A 13,348-nucleotide genomic window follows, 5' to 3' on the forward strand; every position below is an offset into this window, starting at 1 on the left:
GATGGTGTTCTGCCTTATTTTTGCAAAATTATTTTTTGAAAATGTGGTGTTCGCAGACATGCACAGCATTCATGGCCTGCGAAAGCATTTTCAAACGCTAACAAAATGCCCTGAATTTATGACACACAGCTTAAACTCAACAAAATGCTTCATTTGGTTGATGGTAAACTAGACCTGAAGGATAACCGATATGCAACCTTTAGATACTGAAATATTAGATCTCCAATCGGGGTGAAAACTGAAATTTGCTTCTCGTCTTGTCTCGTCTTCATCCGCTTATCCAGGGCCGGGTCGCGGAGACAGCAGTCTGAGCATGGAAGCCCAAACTTCCCTTTCCCCAGACACCTCGGCCAGCTCCTCGGGAAGAACACTGAGGCGTTCCTAGGCCAGCCGAGAGACATAGTCCCTCCAGTGTGTCCTGGGTCTTCCCCGGGGCCTCCTCCCGGGGGGACATGCCTGGAACACCTCCCCAGGGAGGCGTCCAGGAGGCATCCGAAAGAGATGCCCGAGCCACCTCAGCTGATTCCTCTCGATGTGGAGGAGCAGCGGCTCTACTCAGAGCTCCTCCCGAGTGACTGTGCTTCTCACCCTATCTCTAAGAGAGCGCCCAGCCACCCTGCGAAGGAAACTCATTTTGGCCGCTTGTATCCGCGATCTCGTTCTTTCGGTCATTACCCAAAGCTCATGACCATAGGTGAGAGTTGGAACATAGATCGACCGGTAAATCGAGAGCTTCGCCTTTTGGCTCAGCTCCTTCTTCACCACGACGGACCGGTAAAGCGACCACATCACTGCGGAGGCCGCACCGATCCGCCTGCCGATCTCACGCTCCATCCTTCCCTCACTCGTGAACAAGATCCCGAGATACTTAAACTCCTCCACTTGAGGAGCCTCAAGTGGAGAAACTTGTTTTCATTACAATATTTCTGTTGTAGCAATCTCAAAGTGGCTCCCCGAAAAACTCCTGCTCAAACCGGGTCCGAGGTTAGATGCAAAAACATTTTCCTATTGGGAAGTGTGTGAACCTCCTGGAATTTTTTTCAGCCAAATCTGAGATGGTGGCGTGGGAGCATTCGGAGATTTGACATGGAATGACCCAAAAGTTTGCAAGCATCTCCTATAACCCGGGACAGGACGGAACAGTACCGTCATATATTTTAACGTGGTGTCACGTATCTTATTTTTTTCGCAGTCCTGTTTCCATCAAATCGTGCGCTCTGATTGGCTCGTGAACAGTCCAGAATCCTACGATCCAGACCCCGGTTACGGACCTTTTGCCAACTCGATCGTTCACAACAACAACAAACATAGTAGCAATTTTTTGTCAACATTTATTTTCGCGTTTCTCAGTAATATTAGCCTTAATTTTACAGCATGGATAGCGATAACGACAGTGTTCACAGTGAAAGCGAGTTTTCCTACCCTGAGGAAGACGAAATAAAAGCGAACGTTTCAGGAGAAAGCGGAAAACCTGTAACTGTTGCTAACGCCGTGCAAATCCAGCAGTTTATTGAGGAGCAAAGGGCAGAAAATGCAACAAAAAAGACGCCCTACGACCTCAATGTCTTTGGGAAGCTCTGTCGAAACCTAAATGAAGGTCGAAAGGTGGAAGACATACTGTACCTGGCGAAGAACTAAACATGCTGCTGTGCTACTTTTTCATGTCTGCAACAAAGAAAAATGGCGACGTGGACGAGCCGTCCTCGCTCACGTCTTTCCAGAGAAGTATCCAGCGCTATCTGAATCAGTCCGGCTCGAAGCTAAATATCTTCACGGACCCTGAGTTCAACAAGTCAAGAGAAGTCCTTGTGGCCCGTAAACGGCAGTTGGTCGAGGTTTTCGCGAAGGGAAACCGTCCGCAAGCAGCCAGGGCATGTTTTTGACGAGCTTGTAGTAGATTTGTTTTAAATATGGTTTTCCCTTTCAGGCGCTCTCGTTTTCTGTTAGAATTTGGTAAAGAAAAAATAAATATATTATTTACCAGCTTAAGGTCGGTCCGTATCGTGAAATACCGTGACCTCGGCTTTGAAAATACTGACCGAGGCCTCTGGGCCTCGGTCAGTATTTTCAAAGCCGAGGTCACGGTATTTCACGATACGGACCGACCTTAAGCTGGTAAATAATATATTTATTTGCCTTCCGGGGTTTTATATGCTGTTCCGTCCCATGTATAACAAGTGTTCCGTCCTGCAGTACCATTTTTGTGACACTTATCAGTGTTCTCCACAGGCACTTTTAAAGTGGCGCACCGCCACGTTATAATTCTGGCCCGCCGCCCTCCCCTTGGCCAAAAAATAAAACAAAAAATACGTAACTTCATCAGTATACACCAAATAAATCGTCAAGTATTCGCTTTATAATAATTTTGTAACTATTTAACACGCAGAAGACCATTAAACGAATGCATACGGGGCTACCTGAAGTGGTCACGCGACTGCAATAGAAAACCTGCGTACAATGTGACGCAGAGCTCTGTAGATTGAGGTCTATCCCTGCGTTACACTACACTGCACCACGTTATCCTCCGTCTCATCAGGGTGACCACACACACGGAACAGTACCGTCACGTATTTTAATGTGGTGCCACGTGTTTTCTTATATTTGCCTTCCGGGTTTTTATATGCCGTTCCGTCCCACGTATAACCAGTGTTGCGTCCCGCAATACCATTTTTGTGACGTTTATTTCCATAATGTATAATCTTACCTTTTTTGTTCCAGTTTCACAGAGACATCCGTCACGTCCACCGTTTTATTAATCGGTACTTGCATTAGTCATCCCGCCTTTATAGATGAACCCGTCCCGTCCCGTATGATAAATAAAGTTAGAAGAAAATCAAAATTATTGTTTAGTTGTTTTATTGTCAAAGCGTAAACTTGACTCTTATTTATTCATCTATTTTACAATTTCTTGCCTCTTCCTCTACCTGTACCTTTTTCGTTTCTTCAGCTGACATTGTATACATTTCAAGTTCTTATCTTTCCTGATCTGTGCTTCTGTTTTATGACCCACGTTTTCACAGTCAGTGTGAAACCACATTTTGCACTCATTGCACATAAAATACAAATCTGAATCTTGCGGTAACTTACAACTAGTACAGCCTTTCTACACGAATGGTTCTGTATCTATCAGTTTTCTCGATAATTTTATGTGGGAACATGGTAAAGAGTTTGTTTTGCATACAAGTATGTAAGTGCTCTCTCATGACCCGAGCATCATACTCGACAGTACGTGGGTCAATGCCATGTAAAATGCTGATACAGTTTGCGATGGCAAATGCACCACAGGGATTAGTATCAGGTCGGGATCGAACACCTACTGTACAAATTTCAAAACTAGTGACCTTGATGACACTGGTCTTGCAAACCGAGCCAAACACGTTAACCTGAGATAGTCGCCTCCTCCACTGTCTAACACATCAACATCTCCATCATGACCGTTAAAAGTGGAGACGGCTATCCAGTGAGAACCCATCCCAACAGGTTGGCGCTCGTTCCGCCACACGGGATTTCTTTGTGACATCACGCCGAGGTATATTCCGTAATTGGAGTTCCGGGCTTTTAGATCAATTTCGTTTGAAAATATCGTGAACATAAGGTTAATACAACCTGACGGGATATAATAATACTGGATGATCAAAGAATACATGACAGTGATACGTGTGAGTACAAGATGTTAAGTATGAAACCCCTGAATGTTTAGAAAACGTAACGTTATTGTAATATACCATCCCCTTCCGGGTCATGCTTTCCGTACCGGGTTATAGGAGACACGCCACATGAATACAGGGGACATTCCACCGAATGGGTGCCGTTTGCTTGTTGTACCACTCCCAACTGAAACTTAATTTGTTATCTTTTCAACACTGATTATAATAACACACACATTTAACTATTCAAATTGTGTATTGGTCAACCTCAGGCTACGTTATTTATTTTTTTACAAGGTTTGGAAGTCAAAGATGGCTGCATACTCTTTATATGAGTAACAGGACTGAAAGTAACAGGACTGAGTTTTTAGCCTAGGATTAGCTAATACATGGAATTAAGCCACATGGTGTCATCGCTAATAGCATGACCACACTTGGCACATTCTAGTGATTTACCAAAAATCTGTATTTTTAAAATAAACATCATCTAAGAAATAATTTAAGTAACGGGACAGTATGTTGGCATTGACCTTATCAGTCAAAGTTAAAAAATCATCAAATATACAGAAAAGTAAATGAGAGAACTAACTTTTGGTCTTCCCATGGCCTTCAGAAGACACAACTGATGTAACTTCCTGTTGAGCATGTGATTTATGGAATGTTCCAAATTTGTCAGATGGGGTGATATGGTTGGGTAACAGGACTGAGTGAAAACCCAGGGACACAACTAAAATGTGTATTTTAACTAATATTGTGGATTTCTTATGAAAAAAAAAAATTTAAACCATGGATAGGATATGGAGTCACACAACAGTGCAAAAGAAATGCTGTTTCTGAAGGATTTTAATCATAATATTTCATAGTTAAGTATAAAGTTAGAGTGCGGGGACAGGTAACACATGCTATTTTTCAGTGTTTTAGGTAGTTTTTATTAATCCTTACAATTTTTTAATATATATATATATATTAAATTTGAAATCAGATTAATGTGCAGGACATTCTGCGTAATAAGGAAATGTAAAGTACATTTTTATGTGCATTTTATACATATAATTTTCTAGGGACGGAAATGGCACCGATTCAGTGGAATGACTCTACAGTAATTTGAGGCATGGAGCAGCGCTGTCTTGCAGGGGCTTCTTTCGCGAATACCGGGCTGAGGCGTGGCCCTACCAACCTGAAACCATGCTCTTTCGAAGGGGGAGGCTTAGCGGGAGGTGCCTGTAAAATTTGGCTTCGCTGTGAGCTCCGCTGGCCAATTTATTCATTTTTGAAGCAGTCTGGATCATGTTAAATGTCAGTGTTTGCTTTACAAAAATGTTTGTTTTCCACTTCGGTCAAATTCTATTGAGAATTCTTCTTTTTCGAACAAACATGAAATATAAAATAATTGATAGTGCGTATGAAAAAGGCTTTGGACGAAATGTCTTAACTATTGGATCATCTTCTTTTGGCAGCTCCCGATTAGGGGTCGCCACAGCGGATCTTTCGTCTCCATTGCTCCCTGTCTTCCGCATCCTTCTCTACCACACCTGCCACTTTCATGTCCTCTCTCACCACATCCATGCATCTCCTCTTTGGCCTTCCTCGTTTTCGTGTGCCTGGCAGCTCCATCCTCAACATTCTCCTTCCAACATGCTCTGCATCTCTTCTCGGGATGTGCCCATACCATCTCAGTCTCATCTCTCTTAGCTTCATTCCCAAGCTCTCCACATGTGCTGTCCCTCTGATGTGCTCGTTCCTTCTCCTGTCCAACCTCCCATCGCAAACCTTAACATCCTCAACTCCGCCACCTCCAACTTTGCCTCCTGTCTCTTCGTTAAGGGTACGGTCTCCAATCCATACATCACAGCTGGTCTCACTACTGTCTTATACATCTTACCTTTCACTTTTGCTGGGACTTTCCTATCACAAATGACTCCCGAAATCCTTCTCCAACTGCTCCACCCTGCCTGCACTCTCTTTCTCACCTCACTATCGCAGCCCCCATTTTCCTGCACAGTTGACCCCAGGTACTTGAATTCACCAACTTTCTTTACGTCTACTCCTTGCATCTTCACTACACACTCATCCCCCATTCTCATTGATGTACATGCGTTCTGTTTTGCTCCTGCTCACCTTCATTCCTCTTCGTTCCAATGCATCCCTCCATCTCTCCAAACCCAACTCAACCTCCTTCCTACTTTCACCACATATCACACTATCATCTGCAAACATCATGTTCCATGGCGACTCTTGCCTCACTTCGTCCGTCAAGCTATCCATCACTATGGCAAACAAAAAAGGACTCAAAGCAGATCCTTGATGGAGTCCCAACTTCACCTTGAACCATTCAGTCGTTCCAACTGCACACCTCACTGCTGTTTCACTGTTCTCATACATGTCTTGCACCACTCTAATATACCTCTCATTCACTCCACTCTTTCTCATACAGTACCATAACTCATCTCTCGGCACTCTATCGTATGCCTTCTCCAGGTCTACAAACACACAATGTAGCTTTCTCTGGCCTTTTCTGTACTTCTCCATTAACATTCTTAAAGCAAAAATTGCATCCGACGTGCTCTTCCTTAGCATCAACCCGTACTGCTGTTCACAGATTGCTACCTCTCTTCTCAATCTCACCTCCAATACCCTTTCCCATAGCTTCATGGTGTGGCTCATCAATTTTATTCCTCTGTAATTACTGCAGCTCTGTACTTAACTGTTGGATGAAGTCTTAATTATTGGATGACGTGTCCTTATTCTGCATACATTCCACATGTCAACCCTTTTTCTGTTCAAATAACTTCCACACTCATGCGAAGTCTTTCCACTAGATTTGGGAGCGTGGCTGTGCAGATTTGTGCTCAGGATACAGCCACAAGAGTGTTACTGGTCTCGGAGGCCGAGGGTTCAATCTGCTTTCCAGTTCATCCCAAAGGTGTTCAGTGGGGTCAAGGTCAGGGCTCACTTGAGTTCTTCCACTCCAGACTTGGCAAACCATGTCTTTATGGACCGTGCTTTGTGCACAGGGGCGTTGTCATGCGGGAACAGATTTGGGCCTCTTAGAGCCAGTGAAGGGAACGTGTAACACTACAGTACTAAACAAAGTCGTTCTATAACAACTGTGTGCTTCCAAGTTTGGAGAAGAACCATGTGCACGATGGGCAGCCATCCACAAACTTCTGACCATATAGAGTATGTTGAAATTACATACACACATGCATATAAGTTCTCAATAAAATTTCCTCTTCTATGCTTTTTCATGTTTCTTTTCTCTCCTTCTGTTTGTAAACCACGTATCTGCCATCTGTCAGTGATGCTGACGTGTTGCATCATTTTGTACTTGGTCATGTCAGAAGGTGTGATGGAGAATATCGTATTATATATATGACGTACGTAAAATCCCACAGCGCAACGCAGAAGTCCAACGCGTGCATCCTGTCGAGTACAAAACATGATATGTGATGATAAATAAAGTGAAGGCTCATGGGCAGATTAGGGTCGTTATGCCATGTTTATGTGGCAATACGATGCTACTTCAATTCTTTGTTAGTGTCCAGGGCAGCATAGTGGCACAGAAGATAATATTTTCGCATCACAACTCTAAGCTCCACTCTTCGATTTCATGATCAGGTTTCTGTCTGTGTGGACTTTCAAATATTCTCTTCGTGTCTGTATAAGCGTCCCTTGGGTTCTCCAGTGGCTTCTCATCTCTGGAAAAACATGTCAGGAAGTGGATTAGAGACTATTAAGGTGTTAACGTGTGTGTTCAGGATGCCTTCCGATGGACTTGTGTCCCATCCAGGATACAGTGGTGCTTGAAAGTTTGTGAACCCTTTAGAATTTTCTATATTTCTGCATACATAGGACCTAAAACATCAGATTTTCACACAAGTCCTAAAAGTAGATAAAAAGAACCCAGTTAAACAAATGAGACAAAAATATTATACTTGGTCATTTATTTATTGAGGAAAATGATCCAATATTGCATATCTGTGAGTGGCAAAAGTATGTGAACCTTTGCTTTCAGTATCTGGTGTGACCCCCTTGTGCAGCAATAACTGCAACTAAACATTTCCGGTAACTGTTGATCAGTCCTGCACACCGGCTTGGAGGACTTTTAGCCCATTCCTCCATACAGAACAGCTTCAACTCTGGGATGTTGGTGGGTTTCCTCACATGAACTGCTCGCTTCAGGTCCTTCCACTACATTTCAATTAGATTAAGGTCAGGACTTTGACTTGGCCATTCCAAAACAGTAACTTTATTATTCTTTAACCATTCTTTGGTAGAACGACTTGTGTGCTTAGGGTCGTTGTCTTGCTGCATGACCCACCTTCTCTTGAGATTCAGTTCATGGACAGATGGCCTGACATTTTTCCTTTATAATTCGCTGGTATAATTCAGAATTCATTGTTCCATCAATGATGGCAAGCCGTCCTGGCCCAGGTGCAGCAAGACAGGCCCAAACCATGAAACTAACACCACCATGTTTCACAGATGGGATAAGGTTCTTATGCTGGAATGCAGTGTTTTCCTTTCTCCAAACATAATGCTTCTCATTTAAACCAAAAAGTTCTATTTTGGTCTCATCCGTCCACAAAACATTTTTCCAATAGCCTTCTGGCTTGTCCACGTGATCTTTAGCAAACTGCAGACGAGCAGCAATGTTCTTTTTGGAGAGCAGTGGCTTTCTCCTTGCAACCCTGCCATGCACACCATTGTTGTTCAGTGTTCTCCTGATGGTGGACTCATGAACATTAGCCAATGTGAGAGAGGCCTTCAGTTGCTTAGAATTTACCCTGGGGTCCTTTGTGACCTCGCCGACTATTACACGCCTTGCTCTTGGAGTGATCTTTGTTGGTCGACCACTCCTGGGGAGGGTAACAATGGTCTTGAATTTCCTCCATTTGTACACAATCTGTCTGACTGTGGATTGGTGGAGTCCAAACTCTTTAGAGATGGTTTTGTAACCTTTTCCAGCCTGATGAGCATCAACAACGTTTTTTCTGAGGTCCTCAGAAATCTCCTTTGTTCGTGCCATGATACACTTCCACAAACATGTGTTGTGAAGATCAGACTTTGATAGATCCCTGTTCTTTAAATAAAACAGGGTGCCCACTCACACCTGATCGTCATCCCATTGATTGAAAACGCCCGACTCTAATTTCACCTTCAAATTAACTGCTAATCCTAGAGGTTCACATACTTTTGCCACTCACAGATATGTAATATTGGATCATTTTCCTCAATAAATAAATGACCAAGTATAATATTTTTGTCTCATTTGTTTAACTGGGTTCTCTTTATCTACTTTTAGGACTTGTGTGAAAATCTGATGATGTTTTAGGTCATATTTATGCAGAAATATAGAACATTCTAAAGGGTTCACAAACTTTCAAGCACCACTGTATATTAATACATCATTCCCGGGTTAGTCTTGGAATCCACCTCAATCGTGACCAGGATAAAATGTATACAGAAGATAAATGATGGTACTTTGTATGTTAAAGTTCTCAGGCTCTTCTCTTGAAGCACCACAGCCAGACAGAATTTTTAAGTTTTTAAAGTTAAAGGAGATATGCAGAGCCTTTATTTTTAAATAAATTTCTGAGTGGATAGTATTTCCATACTTGACTCTTGTATGCTGCATAAATGGGAATAAAAAAATATATTTGAGAGTTAAAATCGACCGCTAAGTTGGCATTGGAGTTGCCCCGCTGAGCCAGCCAACCCTGAGTGCGTGACGTCACAATGGGAACCGATTTTAAGGCCGAGACCTTTTACAGCTATAGACCAAAGTCATATAAATAAAAATTAATGGTGAAAGTAAGAAATACCGTTACTGACTTGCTCAACTAAGACTGATTTGACTTCATTTGATTGTGGGTTGACTCTCATTAAAACAGGATGGGTGTTATAACTTATGCAACATACATGTACATGCATGCATTTTCACTGATAAAATGTAAAAGGCTAATTAAATAATCAGATGAACTGAGACAATCACATTCTGAAGCAAATTAAATAATCTTATACCGGTAACTTAAACACACAATACAAGTTACATGTATTAATCTAAATGCAGGTAAACAATGAGTGTTGTTTTTTTTTTTTTTTATCCAAATGAGAGTTGCATCTTACCCGTCTGTTCTCACTTCTTGAAGGCCGATCTTGTGGCCGATTTGTTTTGAAACAATCTGACTTTCAGTTGTTCGTTCATTTCTCCATTCATTCACTTCTTCCATGCAAGGGTGAGATATTGCTGCTGAGGCAAGCATATCCAGCGGAGAAATCAGACGGCTGGTCCACTCATTCTCCATTTTCTCCATACTGAGTACTCCGCCATTACTGCTCGACTCAGGCAATTACTAAAACCCGGGACGGGACGTCACCAGTTTTAGCAACAACCACGGGGAGGTCACTGCCCGAGCGATAACATGTCATGTCCTGTTCCGTCCCGGGTTTGAGCAACAACCCTCGTCTTACACTCCGGGAGAAATGGTGCAGTTGAACTTACTTTCCTTTTCTTGTTTTCTTTTCCTTTAATTGTTGTTACTGCACCCTCTTTCAATACGGGCTTATAGCCAACGCTCCTCAACAGATCAGAGGTCTCGTACGAGTCCTCAGTAAAATGTGCAGAGCGGAGGAGAGGCCACTTCGTAGGCGCCCAATGCGCCCGTGAACTTCTCACAAAACGCGTCCAAATCTTTGCAGTTTGAACATTCTTGGGCCATGAATGCAACGTAAATCCACTTTCTGTCGTGTTGCTGCACTGGCCAGCAACACATCTATGTGGCATGGTGATAAATTAGCTCAAAATGGAGGATTGGAGTTGCAGTCAGCTCTGTGTTTTAGTATAGCGGAAATGGCGATGAAACCGATAGACTTCCTGCTGTGACGTCACAGATGTCAGGGTCATTCACTCAGACCGCTACCTATATAAATCACTTTAATCATAAAAATTACTATATTAGATTTATTGTTAATGCGTAAAACTATTCCTGTGCCATTCATGAGGTCTCAAGGCGTTTATAAACAAAAAGTGAGGCCATGGCTCTGCGTATCTCCTTTAAATTATAACTTCCTTATGAATAATTTTTTGATTGTTTGATGCGTAAAGTAAGTCAGCGACTAAACTGTGTGTGCTGACTGTCAGCCGTTTTGAAAGTGATTCTAATGGGAACTTTTTCTCACAGGAGCTGTCGGACATCATGGTGATAACCTGGTGGAGAAGATCTTGTCCGTCTTGCCTCCGTTGCAGGGTCACGTGACTGATGTTCAAGTGGACATGCTGGAGCTGACGCATCTTCAGCGCACACCGGAGGCACGGGGTGTCCTGGCACCTGGCTGCCTGGGACAGACTCAGTAAGGACTTTGTAACCACACTGACTCAGAGCAATGCCAGTGACGTAACACTGAGTACATTTACACTGATACCAGGCCGAGAGTCGCTTTACAGGAAGAACTTTGAGCTTTTTGGGTCAGTTCACATCATCAGCCTGAGGATCTTACACACATGGTTAACATTTTGTCTGTAGGTGAAGACGTAACTTGGCTAATTTAGTAATTAGCGGCTTTGACTTCCATTTATGGAAAAATTCAGTTTTTAAGCCGAGCAGGAGTCCGTTGAGAACGAATTCATACACTGGATGAAAATACATGTGACTGACTAAAACATTTCTGTGTAGTGGGTGAAAGTATTCGGTTTACTCCGATGGGGTGTCTCTCTCTATTTTTTTTCCCTCTATTTTTCCTTATTTACGGTCAGCTTTCCAGGCATGAAAATGAACCTCAGCCCTCGACCAAAATGTGTTTTCTATTTTAACCTTATAATTTAGTCATCTTCCCCTTTTTAGAACAAATTACGGCACATTAAACACAAGTCTGCGCTACCGCGCGTGCCTTTGCAATCCATGTACGTACGCGTCGCCGCTTTGAACACTTCAAACGTGAACCGAATTGTTGTTTTCAATCCAAATATCGCCTCTGAAGAAAGAAAGTTATTGAGTTTGGAACATGGAAGGAGTATGGGAGTTTCCTGTTGGGAGTCTTGGCACATATTCGCTCTCAAGTACAGATGCACAAAACCAGCCCTGTGTTTGGAATACCGCGCCACTATTAGTCCAGTCATCATATATTCATCTATTTGTGTTAGAATAATACAAACAACAGGCTACGCCACGTCGTTCGGCTGATGTCATGTTCTGTGTGGCGGGATGTAGTAATGATGGACCCCAGGTTTTTGTTTTCTTGAGTGATTCTGCTCATCTCTATTATATAACAATGTCTCTAGAGATATTTCAGAATAACAAGTCATTGCTGTAAGTGGAAATGTGGTTTTTTTTTTTTTTTTTTTTCCCTCCCCCTCTTGAACGCAATGACCTCATTACCCTGCATTTGAACTCAGCTTTGCTTTGGCCACGTTAACTAGTTGTGTCATTGTAAAAACACTGTTTAAGCAAGTTCAGCTTTTTTTTTTGTGGTTAATCCTTAAAATCTTTTGACAGGGCAGGAAAAGCAGGCTAGAGATCAGATGCTTTGCATTCGGTGTTTGAACCTGCTCCCAGATAAACTCGAGTATCGTGTTTTGTGCATTATAAGGACTGACTTAATGGACGACGCCGGGGATTTTACTGTAAGTGTAGCCTAAAGTTAAAAACATGACTGAAGAAAGCAGTTTACAGTCTCTTGTGTTTGCTCTCAGACTGAAGATCGGACAGGTGGTTAAGTTTCTTTCATCTTTTCATGTTTTTTTTTTTTTTTAAATAAAACGGGTCCTTTTTCACTTCTACAGGATATTCAAGCGCAATTAGTCCTTAAAGGATATGGGACATGAAACATAAAAGCACGCTATATCAGTTTCTTTCCATTAAAAATATGAATTAATTGCATCAACAAATACAAAATCATCTATTAAATTCAGCAAAATCGTTATATTCGTGATGATTATATGGCATTTCTGCTCGACTTCTGATATGCATTTTTTGCAACCGGAAGAGCCGCTGTCACGTGATCATACGTAACAAAAACTTTCGGGCACAGCACAAGCGGGTAGATGAATGGAGAAGTGGATGACAAGAAAATTGTTTTTATAGTCTTTAAAGTACATTGGACATCATACATTGGACATCATGGTGTATTGTGCTGCTTATGGTTGCAATAATTCCAATGGGAAATGCCCTGGAGTAAGTTTTTTTGCATTCCCCAAGGACCCGAAGCTGAGGAAAGTGTGGGCTCACCTGCGCATGTGCAGTAGGCTTCACGCATGCGCAGTAGGCTTGGTAGGACAAATCCAAGAGGTAGGATAACTTTACAGAACACCTGATGAAAAAACTTTGCACCTACTGTTTCCCACAAACTGTGTTCGGACCATTTCACTGAGGATTCTTTCAACATTAATACTCAGGTACTGAGCGATATTAATTCATGAAACATGAAACAGGAAGTATAAAGATGAGAAAAAAAAAGCAGTTTAAATCGGGAAGCTGCGCACATTTGCGCCAGGCTGCACAAATGTGCGCAGCTTCCCGATTTAAACTGTTTTTTTTCTCATCCTTATACTTCATGTTTCATGAATTAATATCGCTATTTTTTTTTAAAATCGGATCTGCGCGATTCAGCCGTGAAAAAGGCGGCATCCGCCGAAAGGCGCGCTGTTTGCATCCCTGCACGGAGGCCAGGGGACAGGGCAGGAATATTTTTGTTGATATGAG

At 42.4% G+C, this 13,348-nt stretch overlaps 1 protein-coding gene across 1 annotated transcript in view; it reads left to right on the top strand.

The window, feature by feature from the left end:
* scfd2 (sec1 family domain containing 2) overlaps positions 1-13,348 on the top strand; it is a 417,589-nt gene that overhangs the window by 1,920 nt on the left and 402,321 nt on the right. The window contains exon 2 of the mRNA XM_060917394.1: positions 10,832-11,000. Coding sequence (XP_060773377.1) covers positions 10,832-11,000 — 169 coding nt within the window. The remainder of the gene's footprint in view (positions 1-10,831; positions 11,001-13,348) is intronic.

Source organism: Neoarius graeffei, chromosome 3 (assembly GCF_027579695.1).
Source record: "Neoarius graeffei isolate fNeoGra1 chromosome 3, fNeoGra1.pri, whole genome shotgun sequence".
Lineage (NCBI taxonomy): Eukaryota > Metazoa > Chordata > Actinopteri > Siluriformes > Ariidae > Neoarius > Neoarius graeffei.